Raw genomic sequence first — 19,281 nt, forward strand, 5'->3', positions numbered from 1 at the left:
GAAATGTGACCTCTGCATTTAACCCATCCAGAGAGTAGTGAACACACGCACAGCAAGTCGTGAACACACGTACACCCGGAGCAGTGGGCAGCTATCACTGCAGCGCCCGGGGAGCAAATAAGGTGCCTTGCTCAAGGGCACCTCAGTCGTTACCCGCCTGAGGATCGAACCGGCAACCTTCTGGTCACGAGTCCGACTCTCTAACCATTAGGCTAACCACGACTGCCCCACAGAAATTTTACATCCGTATTCTGAAACATTTCCATGTGAAAAGGAAATTCAAAGGAGAAAATTAGTGACCGTGGCTTGCGTTTTTCACTGCAAATTCAACTGTAAAAACAGCTGTTGCATTGATTTTGAAATGAAACTAGCAGCAGACTGACAGTTGAAGGGGAGGAGTTAACGGATGCTCCGGCCAAGCCGTCTAGTTTACGTAATTTGAGAGTCATTTCAGGGCGTAAATGCGTTTTGAGATTTTAACTGAAGATTGCGAGGGACCATGAATTTTGAAAAGAAAATGACCCACATTGAAAAGCTATTTACTATAAACTCTGCAATAGTTCATGAAAAAATAAGAATTGTCATTTTTAATTTCACTGGGACTTTTTACCTTAAAACTCTAAATCACGAATTAAATGAAGGTTCAAGTTAAGAAACCTAAACAGCATTCGAGACTTAACTTACTGTATGGAAAATATTTTTACGTCTCTGTTTGTAAACATGACATGCACTGGATTTACAACGCAAGTAATGGGGCAAGACATTACATCGCGACAAACCTATATTGCTACAGTATTGTAACAAAAATCGAACATTTTATGTATTAAAAGTTTGTGGATTAGTGTGATATAATCACAAACCAAGTTGCGCCATCCAGTCTTTTTACTCCCGTGAGGACTGTACTGCGCAGACCGATCAGCGTATGATGTCAAAGTTTCGCGAGAGCCATTCGAAAGCATACCTAAACCTTTATTTTACTGTAAATAAAAAGTAAATACACCAGATATACTTTACATGGTTTTGTCACTTTAATTTTAAATTGTGCACTTTCACAGGTAACACCATAGCTTTACCATAGCTGGTAGAATAAATATATTTATTTGTAATAAAATGCACCTGTAACTTAACTCGTAATACAACAGCCAATATGAAAAAACTTTACTAATGAAGAACAGCAGATATTGTCTTCCAGAATGTAAGTAGGCCATGTTTTCTTCATGAACTTTAATTTTACGTCATTATGATTGTTCCATCGTTGTCCTTCTTTACCAATAAATAAGAACAAATAAATAAATAAATAAAACCACTAATAAAAATAAACACATTTTCAACCATCAGGAAGCAAAAGCACTCAATGTATAAATCATCTTAATAAATAATCTTATACAGAAAGAATACATTCCTTTTGATCAAAATTCAAATGCTCATATTTCATTTGAATTAAAAACCAAACCACTTACCCCCGAAACATCTATCCTCATCATCATAATTAATTAAGTCTCATTTTGATGTTACAATATCAATAATCCTGTGTGTTACAGAATGCTGCACATGGGAAATTTAACAGTGATGCAATAAAAATATCAAAAAACATATTCAATGCTGATTCATAATGAACTAGTGTCTACAGCCGGATCTCATTCTTCAAACACAGCACACATATCCAGTTATGTTTCAGGATAAACATGGGAATTTCCACTCATCTCTAATATTTATCAGAACAACATAACCAACTTTTCGAAACCTGGCAAGCTAATCGATAACCAAACTAACCGAATAAGCCGCATTCAAAGATTCCATAATGTACTGGATAAATACCATAAAACTGATGAACACCAGCTTCAACCTCCTTGTCAATCCGGTTGAAAAGATTTGGAACTGCATGCTTTTTCCCCATAAAGGAAAGTCTTATAGTACAATTGCTCACTGATATTTAAATATTTTCACACACTTATACAAACACACAGTAGATTGGGTTCGATGAAGGCGAATCATATGGGAAGGTTAGGGGTGACTAAATGATTATGGGAGTGGGAGAACTCAAAAAATGTTATTTCCCTGTCCAGTGCCAGTGCCTGAAACCACTGGAGGTTTCTGTGGAACTCCAGGGCATGGAAAGAGCATTCCCGTGAACGACATCGGTGAGAGCTCATCTGCAGTGCTCGGCTGTACCATTCTAGTTGCTGCGTGTGTGTTAACCATTGAAAACCCCATGCTGTTCACTGGTAAAGCTGAAAAGCTTGCACTTTGGGTTGAAGATGCAATGTGGGGAGCAGGTACCCTTAGGACTGTATTTTGGGGAGCTGGAGGGAGGGTACTGGAATGCGGGGTCATGGGGTTAAAACCGAAATGATTGGGGTTGGAAGGCCACGTGGCTGAACTGCTTGCATTGGACATGTTGTCGCCCAAAGGCTTGGTCATGCAAGTGGCCATCAAAATACCTGGGAAGGATGAAAGTTAAAGCATACAAACCAAAAGGGATGATGGGGAAGGAGGGACCAGGGAAGTATATAGCATAGAAATGGGGATAAAAAGAATAAAAACCAGTTGAGATGGAATCTACGTCAACTACCTACAGGTTATGCTACACATGACTATATGAACTATACGCTTGAAAAATACTGATCACAAACACTCAAAAATAAACAGATACTATACAGTAATTCTCTCTCTCTTTCACTCAGTCTTATTGTCAATGTGTCGCTCTCTTAGCCCTCCTTACCCTGGGCTTTTTGAGTAGTGGTGGAGATGGCGTTGAGGGGAGGCTGTTTGGGTTTGGGCTTGACTGACATTAGAGAGTCCAAGTCCACCAACGAAGCACCTTCACCGAGGAAGGATGCCGGCTTTTTGGTCTCATTACCTGAATATAAAAAATGAAGACAAGTCTTAGTGAAAAAAGACCTTTTATCTGAATATCCTAGTTAATAAGTTAACGATTTATTGCAAACAAAGCTGAGAAATTGAAAAGATGACTTTGTTTCCCAGCAGGTTGAACCATGCAGTTATTTTACTTTTTATAAATTATTTTTTTATAATTTATATGCAATATGCATTGGACCGCTTTTAAACAGTCCACAGGCTGCATATTGTAAAGTTTAGACTAGATGCACATTTACCAAAAAAGAGAAAACAACAACACAAGCAGAAAACAGAAACGGTTCCGTTAGTACCGTTCTCAGAAGGAGCTCCCCAAGGATCTGACATGCCTCCATCACCAAAAGGGTCACTTGTTGTCACAGCATCGGTTGGAGCTGATGGGGCGCCCCAGGGGTCATTAGCAGTGGGGGGTGAAGATACTGAGAGAAAGCAAAAAATTAGGTACAAAATAAAAGGTTTAGAAAGAGTGTCCATTTGCAAGGGCATTATTTTTATGGACCGGTTCATCCTTACCTGCTGTGCCCCAAGGGTCATTATCTGCTTTCGAACCATCACCAAATGGATCATCTGAACTGGCTGATGGTGCTTCGAGTGGAGCCGCCCAGGGGTCTGATGCTGCATGTGCCGAGTCCTGTACATCTGCTGGTTCCCCCCAGGGATCCGACTTCGCTCGTTCAGAATCTTTTGGCGCTTCGGTTGGAGACCCCCAAGGATCATTCGCAGCAGTGGGTTTATCTTCTGAAAGTCCAGCAGAGTCACCCCATGGATCATTGGAGGCAGGCGACGATTCTTTCTCAGCACTGGCTGATCCTCCCCAAGGATCACTGGAGGCAGGTGGAGACCCGTTTTTTACATCAGAAGATTCACCCCAAGGATCACTACTAGCTGGACTGGATTCCTTGCCATTATCAGAAGGTGCCCCCCACGGGTCACCGGATGCAGGGGCGGATTCATTTGATGCATCTGATTGAGCTCCCCAGGGATCTGAGCCGGACTGAGGAGCTGCTGTGGCTGCTTGTTCCCAAAGATCTGGTTCAGTGTCGCCCTCTTTTGCCTGATGGTGGAATCAACAGATTTACAAGATGTCAACTTAGGTATTAAATCAGATCACATCAAATCTCACCCAACACACGAAATCTAGTGTCTCTCACCCGTCTCTCCGCTTCTTTCCTCTCTGCCTCCAGGCGTCTCTGCTCCTCCTTCTTCTTGGCCATAGTAGCGGTCAGATCAGCTACTGAGGGGATATTGTCCAGAGAGGGAAGTCCCGTGTATGGAGGGATCTCTGATTTCTCTTTTTCTGGTCCTGTTGCTGAAGATACTGTGATTGAAACCGATAAATTTTTTTAATTTTAAGTTGTTTGAAACACATAAGTTAAAAAAGCAAATATAGCTAAATATATAAGGAAACTAGAGAACTTGCAGAATATATATTTCAAATGCACATTTTAAAATAAAAACATCAATATGTTTAAAAAGGAAAATGTAGTAAACAGAGGGAGTAAATTGTTTAATTTTAGGTCAACCGAATTAAATGAGTTTAAATCAATTAGAGGAAACCTCAGCTGGTATTTTAAATAAACAATTTAAGTCATAGAATCCAAAAATGGGATCATAAATTAGCACCAATAATCCATCAATAAAACCTAAAACTTTGTTTAGGTCTACCAGAAGTGTTTATAGCTTCACAACAATATTACCATTGGGAGCTTTTGCCAGCTTGTCTTTCGTCTTCAAAGCGAAATCTCTCTCCTCCTTCCGCTTTTCTTCATCCTCAACCAGCACTAACACAATCTTTGCCTTCTCTCTCACATTTACCCCCTGTAAAGGACAAACCCATTACCAGATCTGTGCATAAAAAATCATTCATTCGTGCGAGAAGAAAACTTGTTGTACCTGGTCCTTTCCATCCTTGTCTGTACAGCGATATTCTGTCAGAGCTTTAATAATATGGATATTCTCCAAACTCTGCTGGGGAACGCGGTCTGAGCCGGTTTTCAACATGTATTCAAGTAGGGTTAGAGACTGTTGCAGAAGAAGAAAGGGATAAAAAGGTACCGTAAATGAAAACTTTTTACATACAGTTATAAACAAAAAATGGCCGAACAACTATTTCCTTTTATACCTTCTTCACATTTTACTGATAACTACGTGAAAATTGTTGAGGTATTAATCATGTTTATGGGTTAGTTTGTTTATTTGTTCAAATAATAATTGTAAAAAAAGAAAAGAAATGCATGCACTACAAAATAAACAGTGGAGTGTAATACTTTCTTTGTCTTCGCTCTGCATTAATAAAGCAAAAGACACTTTGAGCCATGAGTAAATATCAGTCAATGAAATGTGCCACGGTGTTGAAGTTGAACGGAAAATCCTTCCTACGCATAATCAAACACTGCAGCGACAGCACAGATGCTCCTACGAAAAGAAAAAGCCAGCCACTGATCGCCGGGTAACATGATCGGGTGAGGAAAACGGTCACAAAAACCATGACTTGCTATAAATATTCAATCAGTCTGAGCAGGCTGCAGCCTGAGGATTTGATCCACTAAACAGGGTGTATAGACTGCTCCTCTTTATTAAACAAAAATAGTTTTTCTTTCTGCCACCCATTTTCGCCTTTCCGCTCACCTTATACACATGCCTCCAATTTTTGTCATCATTGAGGCGCTTCCAGAGCATTGCCAAAATCTCATTACACGCCACCACATTGTACGTCAGGTCCGAGATATCGGCCATCTGGGAGCTAGAAGGGCCCCAGGGGTCATTAGAAGTCGCTTCTCGAACCTTAACAACAGATTCACCAAAAAAATGAGCAGCTCAGCATGTCATGATCTTGTTAAATGTAACCCAGATACCTCATTTTTGATGAGATAACTCTGGATGAATGAGAAGTATAGAAACTCACCTTGACTTCTGCCTCAGAAAAGTTTTGAACAAGGTTCTTCAGTTGTCGTCGCAGCATTGAGTGAGTCATGATGGCGGTTTTTGTCTGTGAACTTTTTGAAAAGATGTCAGTTTTGATTTTTGAACAGCTCGTGCATAAAATACAGGACCGGTGATGTACAGGTCACACACAAAGCTACGCAAAATCAGATAATATCTTCAAAAGCGTGGTTATAACAGAGCTCTCTAGTGTCTTGTAAACACAGTTTTTGGTTGTTTTGTGACTGTAACCACCTAGCCACACATTATATTACACTGTACACCAGCTTACCTGCTAAATAAAGGGTATAAGAATGGCTGTTGACAGGATTTCGCAGTCACGCATAGGCACTTCAGTCCATGTGCTCTCAATGGTGACCTAAGGCCTATACACCAGAATTATGAAGGCAAACCCTGTGACAATTAGAGATCTGTTTTAATACAGGCTTTATTTCCAAAGTGATGGCATATAAATGGTATTGGACACAACAGTATTTGTATTTAGAGTAAAAACAAAGCAGCATGATTCTAACTATTACGCTGTTTTCAACAGTACACCTATGCATATTTGCAGTGTGCATATGTTTGATGGCTGATGGCAATACATTTGAATTTGTTCCACAGACGGACACACACCATTACAATTCTGTAGATAGCAAATATCTCTCAGGTAATGAAAGCATCAGCATCTAATGGCAATCAATAAAATATTTTAAACGAACAAATACGCTGTCATAGACTATAATTTTTCTGACAACCGCGAAACTGATGCACCAGTGATGTCCGATCGTGCCCTGACTGCAATCTGACACCTGCAGCAGCTGATATAGGTTTGCTGAATAGGGAGGCATCGCCTTAAAAACAAGACAATAATGAACCGTATGGATTATGCGCACTAGCTCAACGTCTCGTGTCCGCTCGACGATAGGATTTATCATTAGTAAATATAGGAGAAATATATATTTAATATACCGACCTTTAGGGAGGATGGACGGGAGGAGAGATGAGACGCTTTTCCAGAGACAAGCGGAAATTTCCGCTTCCGTTTACGGCCACCTGTCAAAAAACAAATGGTATTGTTCAAACGGGATATATTGCCCTCAGAAGGGCCCTTCGGGAAGGGGACACCATACAAAACGTCACTCCAAATAAAGAGCAAATGACGTTGTTTTTATTGCTCCTTTTGCCAAGTAAATTTTAAACGGACATATTAAGAGGTACAACTGCGTTTTTCCCTCTAGAGTTTACACATCAAGAGCTTTACTCTTCGAAGGGAGTAGGGCATAGGGATGATCACTTCGGAACGGAACGCAGGGTAAATCGGTGCAAGCCTCCCTGTTGAATATTAATGAGGCGGGAGTGGTCGATAGTCATTTGTCGAATAGAATTGCACGCTGATGAATAAGTATTAATTTGTGGGCGTTTCTACGCGTTCACGTTGAAAACCACAAAAATAAATACAATTATCTCCACTGGTTTCTCTTGAATGCTTTTCGACATTCAATCGAAATGAAACAAGCTCCCATATGAAATTAAACGTATTTTTATAGCTGTCTATAACTAACGATGACATATCCGCTAATCCCAACACCATGGTACAGCTTTCCTGGGCGTGATTTCCATGATCGTGAGTCGATCCATCCTACCACAGATCTGATAATGCGTGACGCGTGATTCCAAGCTCGTGCCTGATGCGTCAGTGACGTTAGGCTACTGACACTCCGGTGCCCGTAGAAGCGGCTGGACCGCAATAACAAATTGAATGAAGACAGAAATATTACTCACATCGACTGAAATTGGTTCAAGATGGCGTCCGAGGGGGAATACGAGTCGATTTTGTGCGTAAAACCAGATGTCAACGTTTATCGCATCCCGCCGAGGGCGTCGAATCGCGGATACAGGTGAATTAAAGGATGCGCGGGCCCGAGGCCATGGCAGGTGTCTGTGCTGTATAAACGATGTTTAAATATTCTGACATTTATTTCTTGTCTGTATAAATGCCATACCGTTACAGACAAGACGATACTGTCGAGAATTGTTCATAAATGATGTCTGTTGTCGCGTAGAACTATTTCGAGGATTGCAATGCAGTGTACTGGTTCATCAAAATGCTGATATCAGAGAAAAATGTCAGACGCTTGGCCTGTTTAACTGCTAGCTCACGACTTGATGTTAATAAATACATATGAATTAGTTTTGACAACTGATAATATAATCTCAGATAGTCCTTGTTTACATGTATATTATGGTATTGAAATAACGTTAGAGCGATCATTTCCTAACGGTTTTATTATTATGCTGCAAAGAGATCCTTGACAAAAAAGAACAGTAATAAAATAACATCAATTCTAATTTGTTTATTGCTTACGATGGGAATTGTATTGGTTTTCATGGGAACTATGATGGTCTTTTGTCCCTGTTGGGTTCTTTTTGAGGGATGTTATCTGATGTATGGGAACACAATTAAATCCTCCATACACACTACAATAAAGAATTCTGTAATAATTGTAATGATGAATGTTGATGGTTCAAAACGGTATTTGTAATGGAAACCGTTAGAATTCTAAGAATTCAAAGCTCTTAGTACCTCAGTGACTTGCATCTCTAACATCCCAGCTGTATACCTCCTGAAGCTGGAGGGAATGATGCTATAATTATGAAAACTGCAATAATACTCCTACTTCATAATATAACATAAGACTGAAAATAGATAAGAAAACTTCTGCAAGCTTGGATCTCAAAATCTTCCACTCAAGAATACCATGAGCAAATACATTGAAATGAACCAAAAACCTTTCCATTTATTGTAACAATATTCATATTCATATTGTTGTTCAGATCCTCATGTTCTAATGTGCATAAATTAAAGGTCTTGAAAGTGTTTAACATTGCTGTTTTTGTACTTTCAGGGCGGCTGACTGGAAGCTGGATACTCCAGACTGGACGGGCCGCATGCGGATTACAGCAAAAGGGAAAGTGGCTTATATCAAACTGGAGGACAAAGTCTCAGGTTATCATATGAAAACAAAAAAAAAATGATTTTATGATTCTTGGACATATAATTGTGTACAAATGTTAAAGAAGACTGATATTGTTATTCTATCAAATTGTTAGCTCACCAGAACCTATATGTCCCATACAAGAAAACTTTAGAAAGTAAGTGATAAAACGTTGTGTATTTTTTCCTTCTTAGGTGAGCTGTTTGCTCAAGCACCAGTTCAGGAATTCCCTGGAATCACTGTGGAGACAGTCGGCGACTCCAGCCGGTATTTCGTTCTCCGAATACAGGATGACAATGGTAAGTGTAGCATCTTAAAGCTGATCATATGTACTTGTTTATAAGAAAAAACTCATGCAAACAGGTTCTTCACATGCAGTGAGATATTGACCGCATTATTCACACTGCTTTGTTTTAGGTCGAAGTGCATTCATTGGAGTTGGATTTGGAGACAGAGGGGATGCCTTTGACTTCAATGTCGCTTTGCAGGACCATTTCAAGTGAGTCTTCTTGGAAGTGCATTATTTATTGTTTGCATGTGTTGGATGCTTTTTTCCAGCATACACGGTTATTTAGACTTTTGAATCTTCATATTCAACTCTTCATTCTTTTTCATTCTTTCTGGAAGGTGGGTGAAACAGGAGGAAGAAATGAGCAAAAGTTCTCAGGCGGTAGATACTGGACCCAAACTGGACCTGGGCTTCAAGGAGGGACAGACCATCACACTGAATATCGGGGTAAAACAATGTTTCCTGCAGTTTGTTATGGATAATAAATGGAACCCAATAGAAATGAGTGAATTGTTCTGTTAGCAAGGTAAAAAGAGGGACAAGCCCCGCCCTCAGAGCTCAGGGGTCTTGGGGCTTCTCCCTCCTCCTCCAGGAGGAAAGATAGCCCCTCCCCCTTCCGCCAATCACAACACAGAAGAGCCCACAGGAGGAGCAGAGACAGGTAAATCATTATATAGTGCTTGCATATTAAATCATTTATGAACATACATAGCACATGTATTTTTAAAGCAGAGGAGTAGTAATATCAAATATTGCTGGGATAATGTAAAACCATTTGTTAAATGCACTTTTTCATGATTTTTAGAAATGTAACTAAAATATTACCTTAATGTTTTGGTCTATTTTTTGATTTTATCTTCTTGTCCTGCTCTTAGGATGTTTATTAGAACTGGACAGCAGTAATTCCAATACAGTGGTTCAGTCGAACCCCAGCTCTGACCTGTGGGGTGACTTCTCAAGCTCTGGAAGGTTGCATTATAACTTACTAATATTGTGAGATCGCCCCTAAAAATGTTTAATAATTCATTCGAAACAGTCAAGTCATATAGTACGATTCTTCTTTCTTGCTTCTTTCTTTCTTGCTTTTATTTCTCTCTCTCTCGCTCTACAGCACTGTTCCTCCTTCAGCAGCATGCCAGGAACCTTCGTCTGGGAACTGGGTCCAGTTCTGAGACAGCTTCATTGCTCCTTATTCCATTATTGTTCGTATTCCTTCATCAGAACCACTGCAATTTTAAGAAACTGAAGAAAATTTGAGACAAGTTCTATGTAAAGCTTTCAGTTTTGTCATCTGCTACGCAAAGCACAACACAGCACAGCACAGCACAGCTGAGATAAATAGGCTGTTGGTATTATGGAACAAATCAACCAAAAGAAATCATGAAAACGATTGTAAAGGAGAGAGGGACATCCCATTGAAGTTATATATGTGAAACATTACCATAATGTTTTGTTGTTTTTGATTACTGATTCAGTATCTAGTTGTCCTCAGTGTTGGATGTGTTCACTTTGTTGTCATAACATGTGTTTGTCTTTGGAGGAGTGAATATGTGTGTGTGCCTGGGTGTTTAAAAAAAGAAGGCAGATATGGATTGAAAATGTACAGTGAACAGCTTGACATGTTGCATAGCATAAGAATATATAAGATCTGTACAGTTTAAATTAAGTAATATCAAAGTATAGATAAAAAGACCACAGTTTAGTGGAATAATATCCCTCAAATACCGGGACTATGTCCAAATATTCATTACATATCCATGCTGTCATTTAATTGACTAATATACTGTAGTCATTTATGTGTTAAACGCAAATAAAATATTCCAAAATAATTACACGTTTCTACAAAACTTTTTGAAGTGATCAAATACAATAATGTATACTGTAGTGTGGTAACAAAGTAAGCAAGGCAATAACCAGTAACCATTTTCAGATTGATGCAGTGTGATGAGTTTGCATTATTTAAGTCTCTCTAAAACAACTTTCCTGTTCTGTTAGCCTGAGAACTTTATACCCCTGTATTTCTCAGTCTGGTCAGAAGAGGTCTCTGTTACTCTAGTTTCTTCGGCATCCACACCTGCCTTTATACATGTAATTCATTACCTGGTACATGTCTATTATAGTTTCTGGTTGTGATAGCTTGCTTATTTGAATTTTGGTTGTTTTTGAGTCGCATATGCACTATTGAATCTAAAATGAAATTATAAAGTGATTATAAATCCGGTAAAAAGGAGACCTGCAGCTAATTGGTATTGGTATCAAGAGATTGTGTTGTCCTAACCTATAGTGTACTTTTACACAGAGATGGACAGAAGTATTTTTACTCATGTACATCGATTTTTTTTAAAGCATAAAATCATTTTCACTTCACTACATTTAAATGGGTCATATGGCGCGAATACGTGTTTTTCTGTGTCTTTGGTGTGTTATAAATTGCCCGTGCATGTATTAGACACGTAAAATTGCAAAAATGTAAGTGTCGGAACAAAAGATGCATTCTATCTAAAAGCGAAACCCAGACCTGCCTGAAACGCCTCAAGACCGCCCAAATGTATACGCAGTTAAGGTGGGCGTACCTGTCAGCACAATTGCTTTGGAGCCTGATGTCCCAAATATGGTAAGAGGCGTTACATTTCCGTCACACGATTGCAGTATTCGACCAATCACTACGCACTGGTTAACTGGCCAATCATAGCACACCTCGCTTTTCAGCGATGAGCTTTGTAAAACATCTGCGCGTTTCAGAGAGGCGGGGCAAAGAGGAGATACAAACATGCAAGGTATGTGGAAAATACAGCGTTTTTGAACCTTAAATCGTGTATACACATTGCATTACATCTAAAACAAACGAGAATATTCATTTTAGCCGCGTCATTTGACCCCTTTAATAAATACATATTTTGAAAATCCAGATTATGAAATCCCCAAATCATGATGATTATGTCTGGATTTGAATGGAAAGCATATTCTTACAATTTTCCTCTAGTAATATTTTTGCCATTTGTTGAACGTGGAATGTGAGCGCCTTCTTAACTGCTAGTCTATGTGACTGGTATTTTCACACTGGATAAGCCAAAGGCACTTCTGGAGCTTGTGTAAGAGTGCTCTTGTTAAATGTTAAAAAGGTGTCAGTAATACATCCTTATGTCTGATCTCATCATATTGGACCCGCCTCTGTCATACGATAGCTTTGTGTGATGATTGCATGGAGAAGTGCAAGATCGTCTGCGAATGTCTTAACATTTTGGTTTTTCACACTATGATATAGTATGTCTTCTGATCAAGTCTTATCTTGATAGCACCTGCTAAACATAGTACTTCCCTGCTATTTCTTAATGAGGACACTTCTCAGCGTGAGGCCACAGAAATTGAACCCAGGAACTTGACAAAATGTCCCATCGCCCGCTTGTGATGCTTGCGTCTGGTTAGGACACTGAATTAGGATGTGTTTTTGACATGACGCAATGACATGTTCTTGGGTAATAAATAGGATGCTTGTTTTGAGGGCAGCTGTTCACTTGTTGATTAAAGTTTGTTTACGTTAAGAAGTCAGGTCACCTATTTATACAGCACTGCACAGTAATGAACAGGAGAAGGACGATAAACGTCCCCATGAAAAAAAATACTGCACATTTTGTCTTGTTTTGAGAGCTTTCTGACGATGTGCCAATAAACTGAATCATCAATCTTAATGCAGTTGCAACCCACTTTTGCAGTGTAGATGTGGCTTAAGAGAGACATCCAAAATGTCATGTGCTTTGGGTCCCCAGGGCCGCGCAACTGAGAACGGCTGGCCTCCAGTGCATTTAAGGTTTCACAGTCCAAACTGGTAATGAAGCAAAATATTTGTAGCGTGAGCCTGGCATGTCATTCTGCACGTTTCAAGCTACAGATCAATTCCTGTCTCACAAGCGTCAGTATACATTAGCACATTCATTAATATATTCAGGATGACAGCACACCTTTATGCTGGCATATACCGAACGTAATACATAAACACGTTTTATTATAGAATGTCAGATTAAAGGTCATATACAGGCAGCTGGAATGCAGAGCTGGTAAATGATCTTGGCTCGTCTTCATACGAATAACTGAGCTCAGCTGTTGATCTCTTAACAAGGTGCTTAAATAACCTGCGATTGAAAGCAGTAGATTGTGAGCATTCCGTTTCTGATGCAAATTCTTAAAACTGTAACATTATTGCTTTGTATATGTTTTATATATTTGTGTTTTATTTATGGACTGTGTAATGTTTTAAATAGGTTTTAATATGATTTCTGGAACACTGCAATTTGTTAACATTAGTAAATGCATTAACTAACAATACATTTTTAGCATTTATTAATCCTTGTCAGTTAGTGGCCATACAATTATTCACTCATACAACCTTATTTTGAAGTGTTGCCATTATTTCTTACTGCAACATTTATTGGAATGTATACTTTCTCATTTTCTCACTGTTCAGCATGTGTTGTCATATTAACTTGATGATTTACAATGTTATGTTTTCACATATCAGTTGAAGGAGCCACATGCCGATCTGTTACATGTAATAGCACACGCTGTGTGTTCTGTTTCACGAATTGCTGCATGTTAGAGTGCTGAAGGTTGGGACAATTTCAGGTCAAATGGTCTTGGTGTGTGTGTGTGTGTGTGTGTGTGTGTGTGTGCGCGTGTGTGTTTGTGAATACACACGTGTGCACGTCTGACAGAGGTGATGATGGCTGAAAGTGTTTTATTAATGGTGTGGGGTTTATTTTGAGATCTGGGACGCACCGTGTCTGACTGTTTAAATGTGTCTGCATGTCTTCTGGTGAAATCTGAGAGATGTCCTTACTTGCTCTCACAGCACAGAATTCACTTTGTCTATAGTCACATGCATTGTGTTTTCCGTAAAGATAACGTTTGATGAGCAGAAATCGTTGAAGTTTTTAAAGAAAATTAACCGTTAAAACTGACAACATTAAAACAACTTAAATGATACTTGAAATGTGATGTTTGTATTTCAAAAGAAACTTTATTGAACTAAGAAAAAATACAACATACAGAACCAAATCTTTTTTGAAAAAAAGTAAAGTATATGCAGTTTATTTAAAGGAGTAGTTCACCTTCAAAATGAAAATTATGTCATCATTTATTCACCCTTTTGTCATTTCAAACCTCTATGACTTTCTTTTTTCCGCAGAACACAAAAGAAGATATTTTGAAGAATGTCATAAACAGCCCCTCGTTCACTTGCATTGGTTGCAATAGACGTAAATGGGGGGCTGTGCTGTTCTGTCACCAACAATTTTAAAAAGATCTTATTTTGTGTTCTGCAGAAGAAAGAAAGTCATGCAGGTTTGAAATGACAAGAGGGCATGTAAATGATGACATAGTTTTCATTTTGAAGGTGATCTACTCCTTTAAATTCTTTAAGGAAGTGGAGGTGGAAGTACTCTGGAACGTGCTTGTGCGTAAACTATAAAAAAAGTGTGATTTCAGCTAAAGAAGTGAAACTTACGATACCATACGTGATTACCACAATTTCAGGTATTTCAGTTAAGCTGTTAACCATTTAAGTAAGAAAACAATTAACTTCAATGAAAATAGAAAACAGCTGCACAAGATGGTTGTGAATAAACGGTTGTGCCTCAAAGCGACTGTGACTGGTTTCTCCAAAAGAGCTCTCACCCCATCTCAGTTCTAGCTGTACTGTACATCCAGTTGGTCTGGAATTGGGCAGTAATATGGATTTAAACTCTGTCTGCTACTGATCTTCGCAGGATGTGCATTATTTTGAAGAGCAGCAATGCTGCTGTTGTGTATATGTTTTGTCTCTTTTATTTTGTTTGTATCAAATTCTGTGTTAATAAAATGTAGTAGCTGAGAGCTACAGTAATCTGTTAGGGAAAATACTAGCTAGGCAGAAACAAATAAGGCCTATATAGAATAACAATATCAGGGTTGCCATTAAAACAGTTTTCTCAGACCAAAACTGTCCATTCTTTACACCCTAGAGTGAAAACCAGATGATTATACAAAAATGTAATCTCAGACATTCTTTTGATCACCCACTGACATCATTGTCCACAAGCCAAGCTCCTCCAAGGAACGCTCCTATTTCCTCAGGTCTTCCTCGACACCCGGGTTGCGGGTGAAGCAGGGACCTGAAAAAACTGGCTGCGAGAGGAGTGAACGCCATGAACTGCGATGGCAACCGTTGTGACCCACTCTTTTCCAATTCCGAAGTGCCCGACTTACTCCACTGTAAATAACTGCTAAATGCACTATTGTCTGAAACAGTCTCTGCCCATGGTGAGCTCCCCATCAGCATGGCATAGATCAAAATACCCAACGCCCAGCTGTCTGTACTGGCATCTACAGATACCAAAATCCTTTGGGTGTTTTCAGTGCACCCCTTGTTCCCATTGTTGTCCACTTCTCCTCCCTTGATCTCCTCCCTCACTCTTGCTATTTCAGCCTCTGGTGTGCAGTATGGAGAGCTGTACCACACGCACGGTACCCTGGTGCCCGCAGCCTTCACCATGCCAAAATCACCAAGCTTGACCCAGCGACAGTCACGGTCACACAAGAAGATGTTCTCGGGTTTGACATCACGATGGACAAAGCCGAGCGAGTGGAGGTGAGAGAGAGCACCACTGATCTGTGAAGCTACTCCTTGAACACGGTTCTCCTTTATACCGACCTGCATTCAGGTAGATCGAGGTATTACTCATTGGATGCACCAATCATACTGTAAAGGATTAAGGGATGGGAATTCTGTCATGGGTTATTCACCCTCATGTCATTTAAACCTGACTCTTTCATCTTTGAAACACACGAAAAAAGTTTTTTTTGAGAAATGTCTCAGTAGTTTGTGTCCATACAGTGGAAGTCAATGGGAGCTAGTGTTGTTTGGTGAGCAATTTTCTTCAAAACATATTTTGTGTTCTGCAGAAGAAAGTCGTGCAGGTTTAAAATGACATGACAGAATTTTCATTTTTGGGTAACTATCTCAAGTTCAATGTTAGTCATGTGGTAATAGACAGAAGGGTTGTGAATTGGTTAAATGTTTTGTTAATTCATTATTAATTTAATTGATCTAAACAGTATCAGGACAATTCTAAAAAGTAGCTTTTGTGGTTGGTCAACCTCGCTCCAAATATGCCAACGATTAGGCACAACGTGCTAAACAGTTATTTGACCAACCTCAGGAACGATGACATCATAGAGGTCGCCATAGATGCAAGGTTGCTGTGCGAACACGTAGTGGGTTGGAGTGGAGAACGCGATACCGAGGGCTGAAGTTAGAGATGGGTGGGTGCAGAATGCCAAAGACAGATTATATTCTCGTAGAAATGACAGGAGACATGTGGAGTCTCGCAGAAAGAATTTAAGAGCCATTGGTGTTCCTGGAGAACGTTCCAAATTGGAGAATGAAATATTATATGAAATAAATATTACACAAAATGGAGTTAATGTACGGAAAAAGCTAATTTAATCACTTACCCCTTTTCTTGTGCACAGCTAACTTGACCTTGCCATACGAGCCCTCTCCAAGAATTTTGATAACTTGGAAGTGATCTGAGGGCTCCAGCGAAGCCAGTGACTGAGCCGTAAGGTGACACAACTCATCCAAGAGTCTTGTGGCTGTCTGCACACAAAACCGGGATCCATGATCAAGGTTACAAGAGGATGTGCAAAACATTAACACCTAATGTAATCCGAGAAAGAATTTGCATGACTCTTGTCACACAGTTATTCAGTTTCAATTCTGTGATTTATTTATTTATTTTTGTGGCTTCAGTTGGTTTTCCTACGTAAAATAATGAGGTAGGACCTTATTGATGCTGCATCACACTTTCATAAAACATATTTTAGCAGGTTCAGCATATGAGTCCAGCTGATTTAGAATATGGGATGGCCCCCATATACATTTCTTTGGTTCCCTGGTTTCCCTGGCAGTCAACATAAGGAGCAAATATAATAAAATCCCTTGTGGAAAGCAAATACGTATGTCAGTGGATCTGGTGGAGTACTGATATATCGCTAGAGCTGTCAATGCAGACTATTATAAGGACGCCACTGTGAAAGAGAGATTTCTGTCAAAGCTTCTAAGAATCGACCGGTCCGTCGTCGCATTGGACAGCTGTGGAGCAGAACACCAGAAATGGACATGGCCTGCCTCATCTAAGCCTCACGGGATTATGTGTTCTGTTCATTAATAGACCAAGTATTGGGAACTGGTAGTAGATGTGATGGTCAGGCACAATTTGCATAAAAGACACGTAGTGAATGTTCTGGCATGTTTGACTTTCTGGTAGTTTATAAATGCATGGCTGTGTCCCAAACGCAGAAAGTTTTAGTTCGGTATGATGATAGAGGGTTGGTGTTGCATAAGAGGGATAAGGTGCACCTGTTGGGCATCAGTTGTGGGCAACAGATGACCCACGGAAAGATGCACCAGCGGCGCTTCAGTATTAGATACAAATGTTGTACATTGTTGAATTGTGTAACACGTTATAAAAGCCTCTCAGGTATGTTGTTAGATGGGGAAGTTGTCACAAGGGCTGTGTCGCAGTAACTATGTTTAAAATTGGGAACTAATCTAAAATCTAAATAGACAAATGTGGGTTTTCTATCATTAACTATCATTACATATTTGCTATATAAAACCAAACTAGCATTCAACATAATGATGGCAAGACAAAAACGTTTTCAAGATTCAAGATGTTTTTTATCTTAATATCAGGTCAGTGCAAGTTATGTTGTAGGTTTTATAATAATGGTACTATTTATTTAAAACTGTGTTGTGTTTCTTATGTCTGTTAGAACTGTTGGAAATTGACTGAAAAGTATATATTAGACTGTTCAATGGCAGACTCCATTGTGACAATACATTGTGTCCTATTGGGGCATGTTGTCACAAAAATCTATGTATATTTAATGTATTTTTTGATGTAGGCAATAACCCTAGTGTAAATGTTTAACATGTCTCCCGAAAAAATATTTATTGGAGTAGAAAACTGTGACAACTAGCCCCGGTCTCTTATACGAGCAATCACAGACAAACTTTTAACTTTGGAACTTTATATTATGCTACCTTTTAAGCATGCTAAGGTATACATATAAATACATACATATATATTCAATAAGCTACACCTTGGCATGTAGGTAAGAATAGATTCCTAGATTTAGGTTTAAGGAATATCAATTTTCCCTGAAAGGAACAAAAAGACTTACTGTCATAATTGCTGCCGTTGAACGTTGTTGTGGAATTTACAGATGCAGATTTCTATTCATCACTGGTCCCTGAAAGCTTCAGGTTAAACAATCATAATTCAGCTGGTTAAGTTTACAGTTTCCTTCGTCTCTGTTGGTTTATTCACATGTGGACGTCCTGATGCCACTGCATCTCTCTTCTCTGTGCTTTATGCTCTCATTACCCCTCCTTGGATGTTACGGGGTTCAGTTCTATTCGTACATTTTGAACCTTAAGCTTTTTGTTTCCAAATTTAGTAAGTAATAATTGACCTGGAACTTATTTAGGTGTGACAACCTGTCGTTACGGTGTGTCCCTCTGCTCTGTTTTATACTGTGCTTGTGTACCAGGGCTTTGACATATGTAATGAACGATTACGTTTTCAACCTCTCTCTCAGTGAACATGACAGATTCAACAGCTGTGGGGTGACTTTACGAAAAGCTTATATCGCAAATCTCTGCCTCTGCTCAACACTGCCAAGTCATGTCCAGCTACGTCTACCCTGGCTTTCAAGCGTTTTTAAACACACATAGAGTCAAGAGACATAATCTATAGGATATCCCGTTCCCTCATTCTGCAGCCTTTGGCATTAGTCGACGTGCTGAAGATTTTGATATTCACGGTTGACTATCTCCTGTAATTTATAACCCTCTGGATGTACTTGAGCTCAATCAGCCATGAAGATGTTCAGCCAGATGGGGGCGGTTAAATTTGGAATAGCAAGAATTACAAATCTATGAGGTTAAAGATTATTTCAGGAACGTACGGAAATGCAAATTGATCACAGAACATTAGAAATAGTGTAGTATGTTGTTGGTTGATTCGTCATTTTTTCTTATTAAATAGTTTGTGTTTCTGTGGCTCAACACAAAGGGCTCTATTTTATCAAAAATAAATAAATACAATGTATACACCTTGAATGTGTCAGATAAATGCAAAAATAGGCTTGAGA

The 19,281-nt window shown here is 39.3% G+C and overlaps 3 protein-coding genes across 3 annotated transcripts; 1 reads left to right on the forward strand and 2 right to left on the reverse strand.

Annotated features, from left to right (window-relative positions):
• Positions 1–1,013: 1,013 nt before the first annotated feature.
• On the reverse strand, positions 1,014–7,038 carry epn1b (epsin 1b). Its single transcript, XM_057354785.1, has 10 exons — positions 6,776–7,038; positions 6,092–6,213; positions 5,783–5,873; positions 5,506–5,661; positions 4,771–4,899; positions 4,575–4,695; positions 4,029–4,195; positions 3,391–3,931; positions 3,171–3,296; positions 1,014–2,860 (listed from the first exon to the last, which is right to left on the reverse strand). Exons 3-10 carry the CDS (start codon positions 5,849–5,851, stop codon positions 2,709–2,711), a joined length of 1,461 nt encoding a protein of 486 aa, XP_057210768.1. The 5' UTR covers positions 5,852–5,873; positions 6,092–6,213; positions 6,776–7,038; the 3' UTR covers positions 1,014–2,708.
• Positions 7,039–7,486: 448 nt separating this feature from the next.
• Positions 7,487–10,916, forward strand: necap1 (NECAP endocytosis associated 1). The gene is made up of 8 exons (XM_057355543.1): positions 7,487–7,700; positions 8,709–8,809; positions 8,993–9,097; positions 9,216–9,297; positions 9,426–9,534; positions 9,610–9,748; positions 9,963–10,056; positions 10,199–10,916. Exons 1-8 carry the CDS (start codon positions 7,606–7,608, stop codon positions 10,257–10,259), a joined length of 786 nt encoding a protein of 261 aa, XP_057211526.1. The 5' UTR covers positions 7,487–7,605; the 3' UTR covers positions 10,260–10,916.
• A 3,171-nt stretch (positions 10,917–14,087) lies between these two features.
• si:ch211-171h4.3 (serine/threonine-protein kinase SBK1) lies at positions 14,088–19,250 on the reverse strand. The gene is made up of 4 exons (XM_057355542.1): positions 18,310–19,250; positions 16,576–16,720; positions 16,276–16,478; positions 14,088–15,772 (listed from the first exon to the last, which is right to left on the reverse strand). Exons 1-4 carry the CDS (start codon positions 18,313–18,315, stop codon positions 15,134–15,136), a joined length of 993 nt encoding a protein of 330 aa, XP_057211525.1. The 5' UTR covers positions 18,316–19,250; the 3' UTR covers positions 14,088–15,133.
• Between the last annotated feature and the right edge of the window lie 31 nt (positions 19,251–19,281).

Source organism: Triplophysa rosa, linkage group LG16 (genome assembly GCF_024868665.1).
Source record: "Triplophysa rosa linkage group LG16, Trosa_1v2, whole genome shotgun sequence".
Taxonomy (NCBI): domain Eukaryota; kingdom Metazoa; phylum Chordata; class Actinopteri; order Cypriniformes; family Nemacheilidae; genus Triplophysa; species Triplophysa rosa.

Coding starts and splice junctions, on each gene's coding strand:
- si:ch211-171h4.3 (XM_057355542.1), bottom strand. Junction 16,479..16,575: donor AGCTGTGCACAAGAAAAGGG/GTAAGTGATTAA, acceptor AACGTTCTCCAG/GAACACCAATGGCTCTTAAA. Junction 15,773..16,275: donor ATGATGTCATCGTTCCTGAG/GTTGGTCAAATA, acceptor ACCTGAATGCAG/GTCGGTATAAAGGAGAACCG.
- necap1 (XM_057355543.1), top strand. CDS start 7,606: ATGGCGTCCGAGGGGGAATACGAGTCGATTTTGTGCGTAAAACCAGAT. Junction 9,749..9,962: donor CACAGGAGGAGCAGAGACAG/GTAAATCATTAT, acceptor TCCTGCTCTTAG/GATGTTTATTAGAACTGGAC. Junction 10,057..10,198: donor GACTTCTCAAGCTCTGGAAG/GTTGCATTATAA, acceptor CTCGCTCTACAG/CACTGTTCCTCCTTCAGCAG.
- epn1b (XM_057354785.1), bottom strand. CDS start 5,851: ATGACTCACTCAATGCTGCGACGACAACTGAAGAACCTTGTTCAAAAC. Junction 3,932..4,028: donor GGAAAGAAGCGGAGAGACGG/GTGAGAGACACT, acceptor TTCCACCATCAG/GCAAAAGAGGGCGACACTGA. Junction 3,297..3,390: donor TGACCCTTGGGGCACAGCAG/GTAAGGATGAAC, acceptor GCTTTCTCTCAG/TATCTTCACCCCCCACTGCT.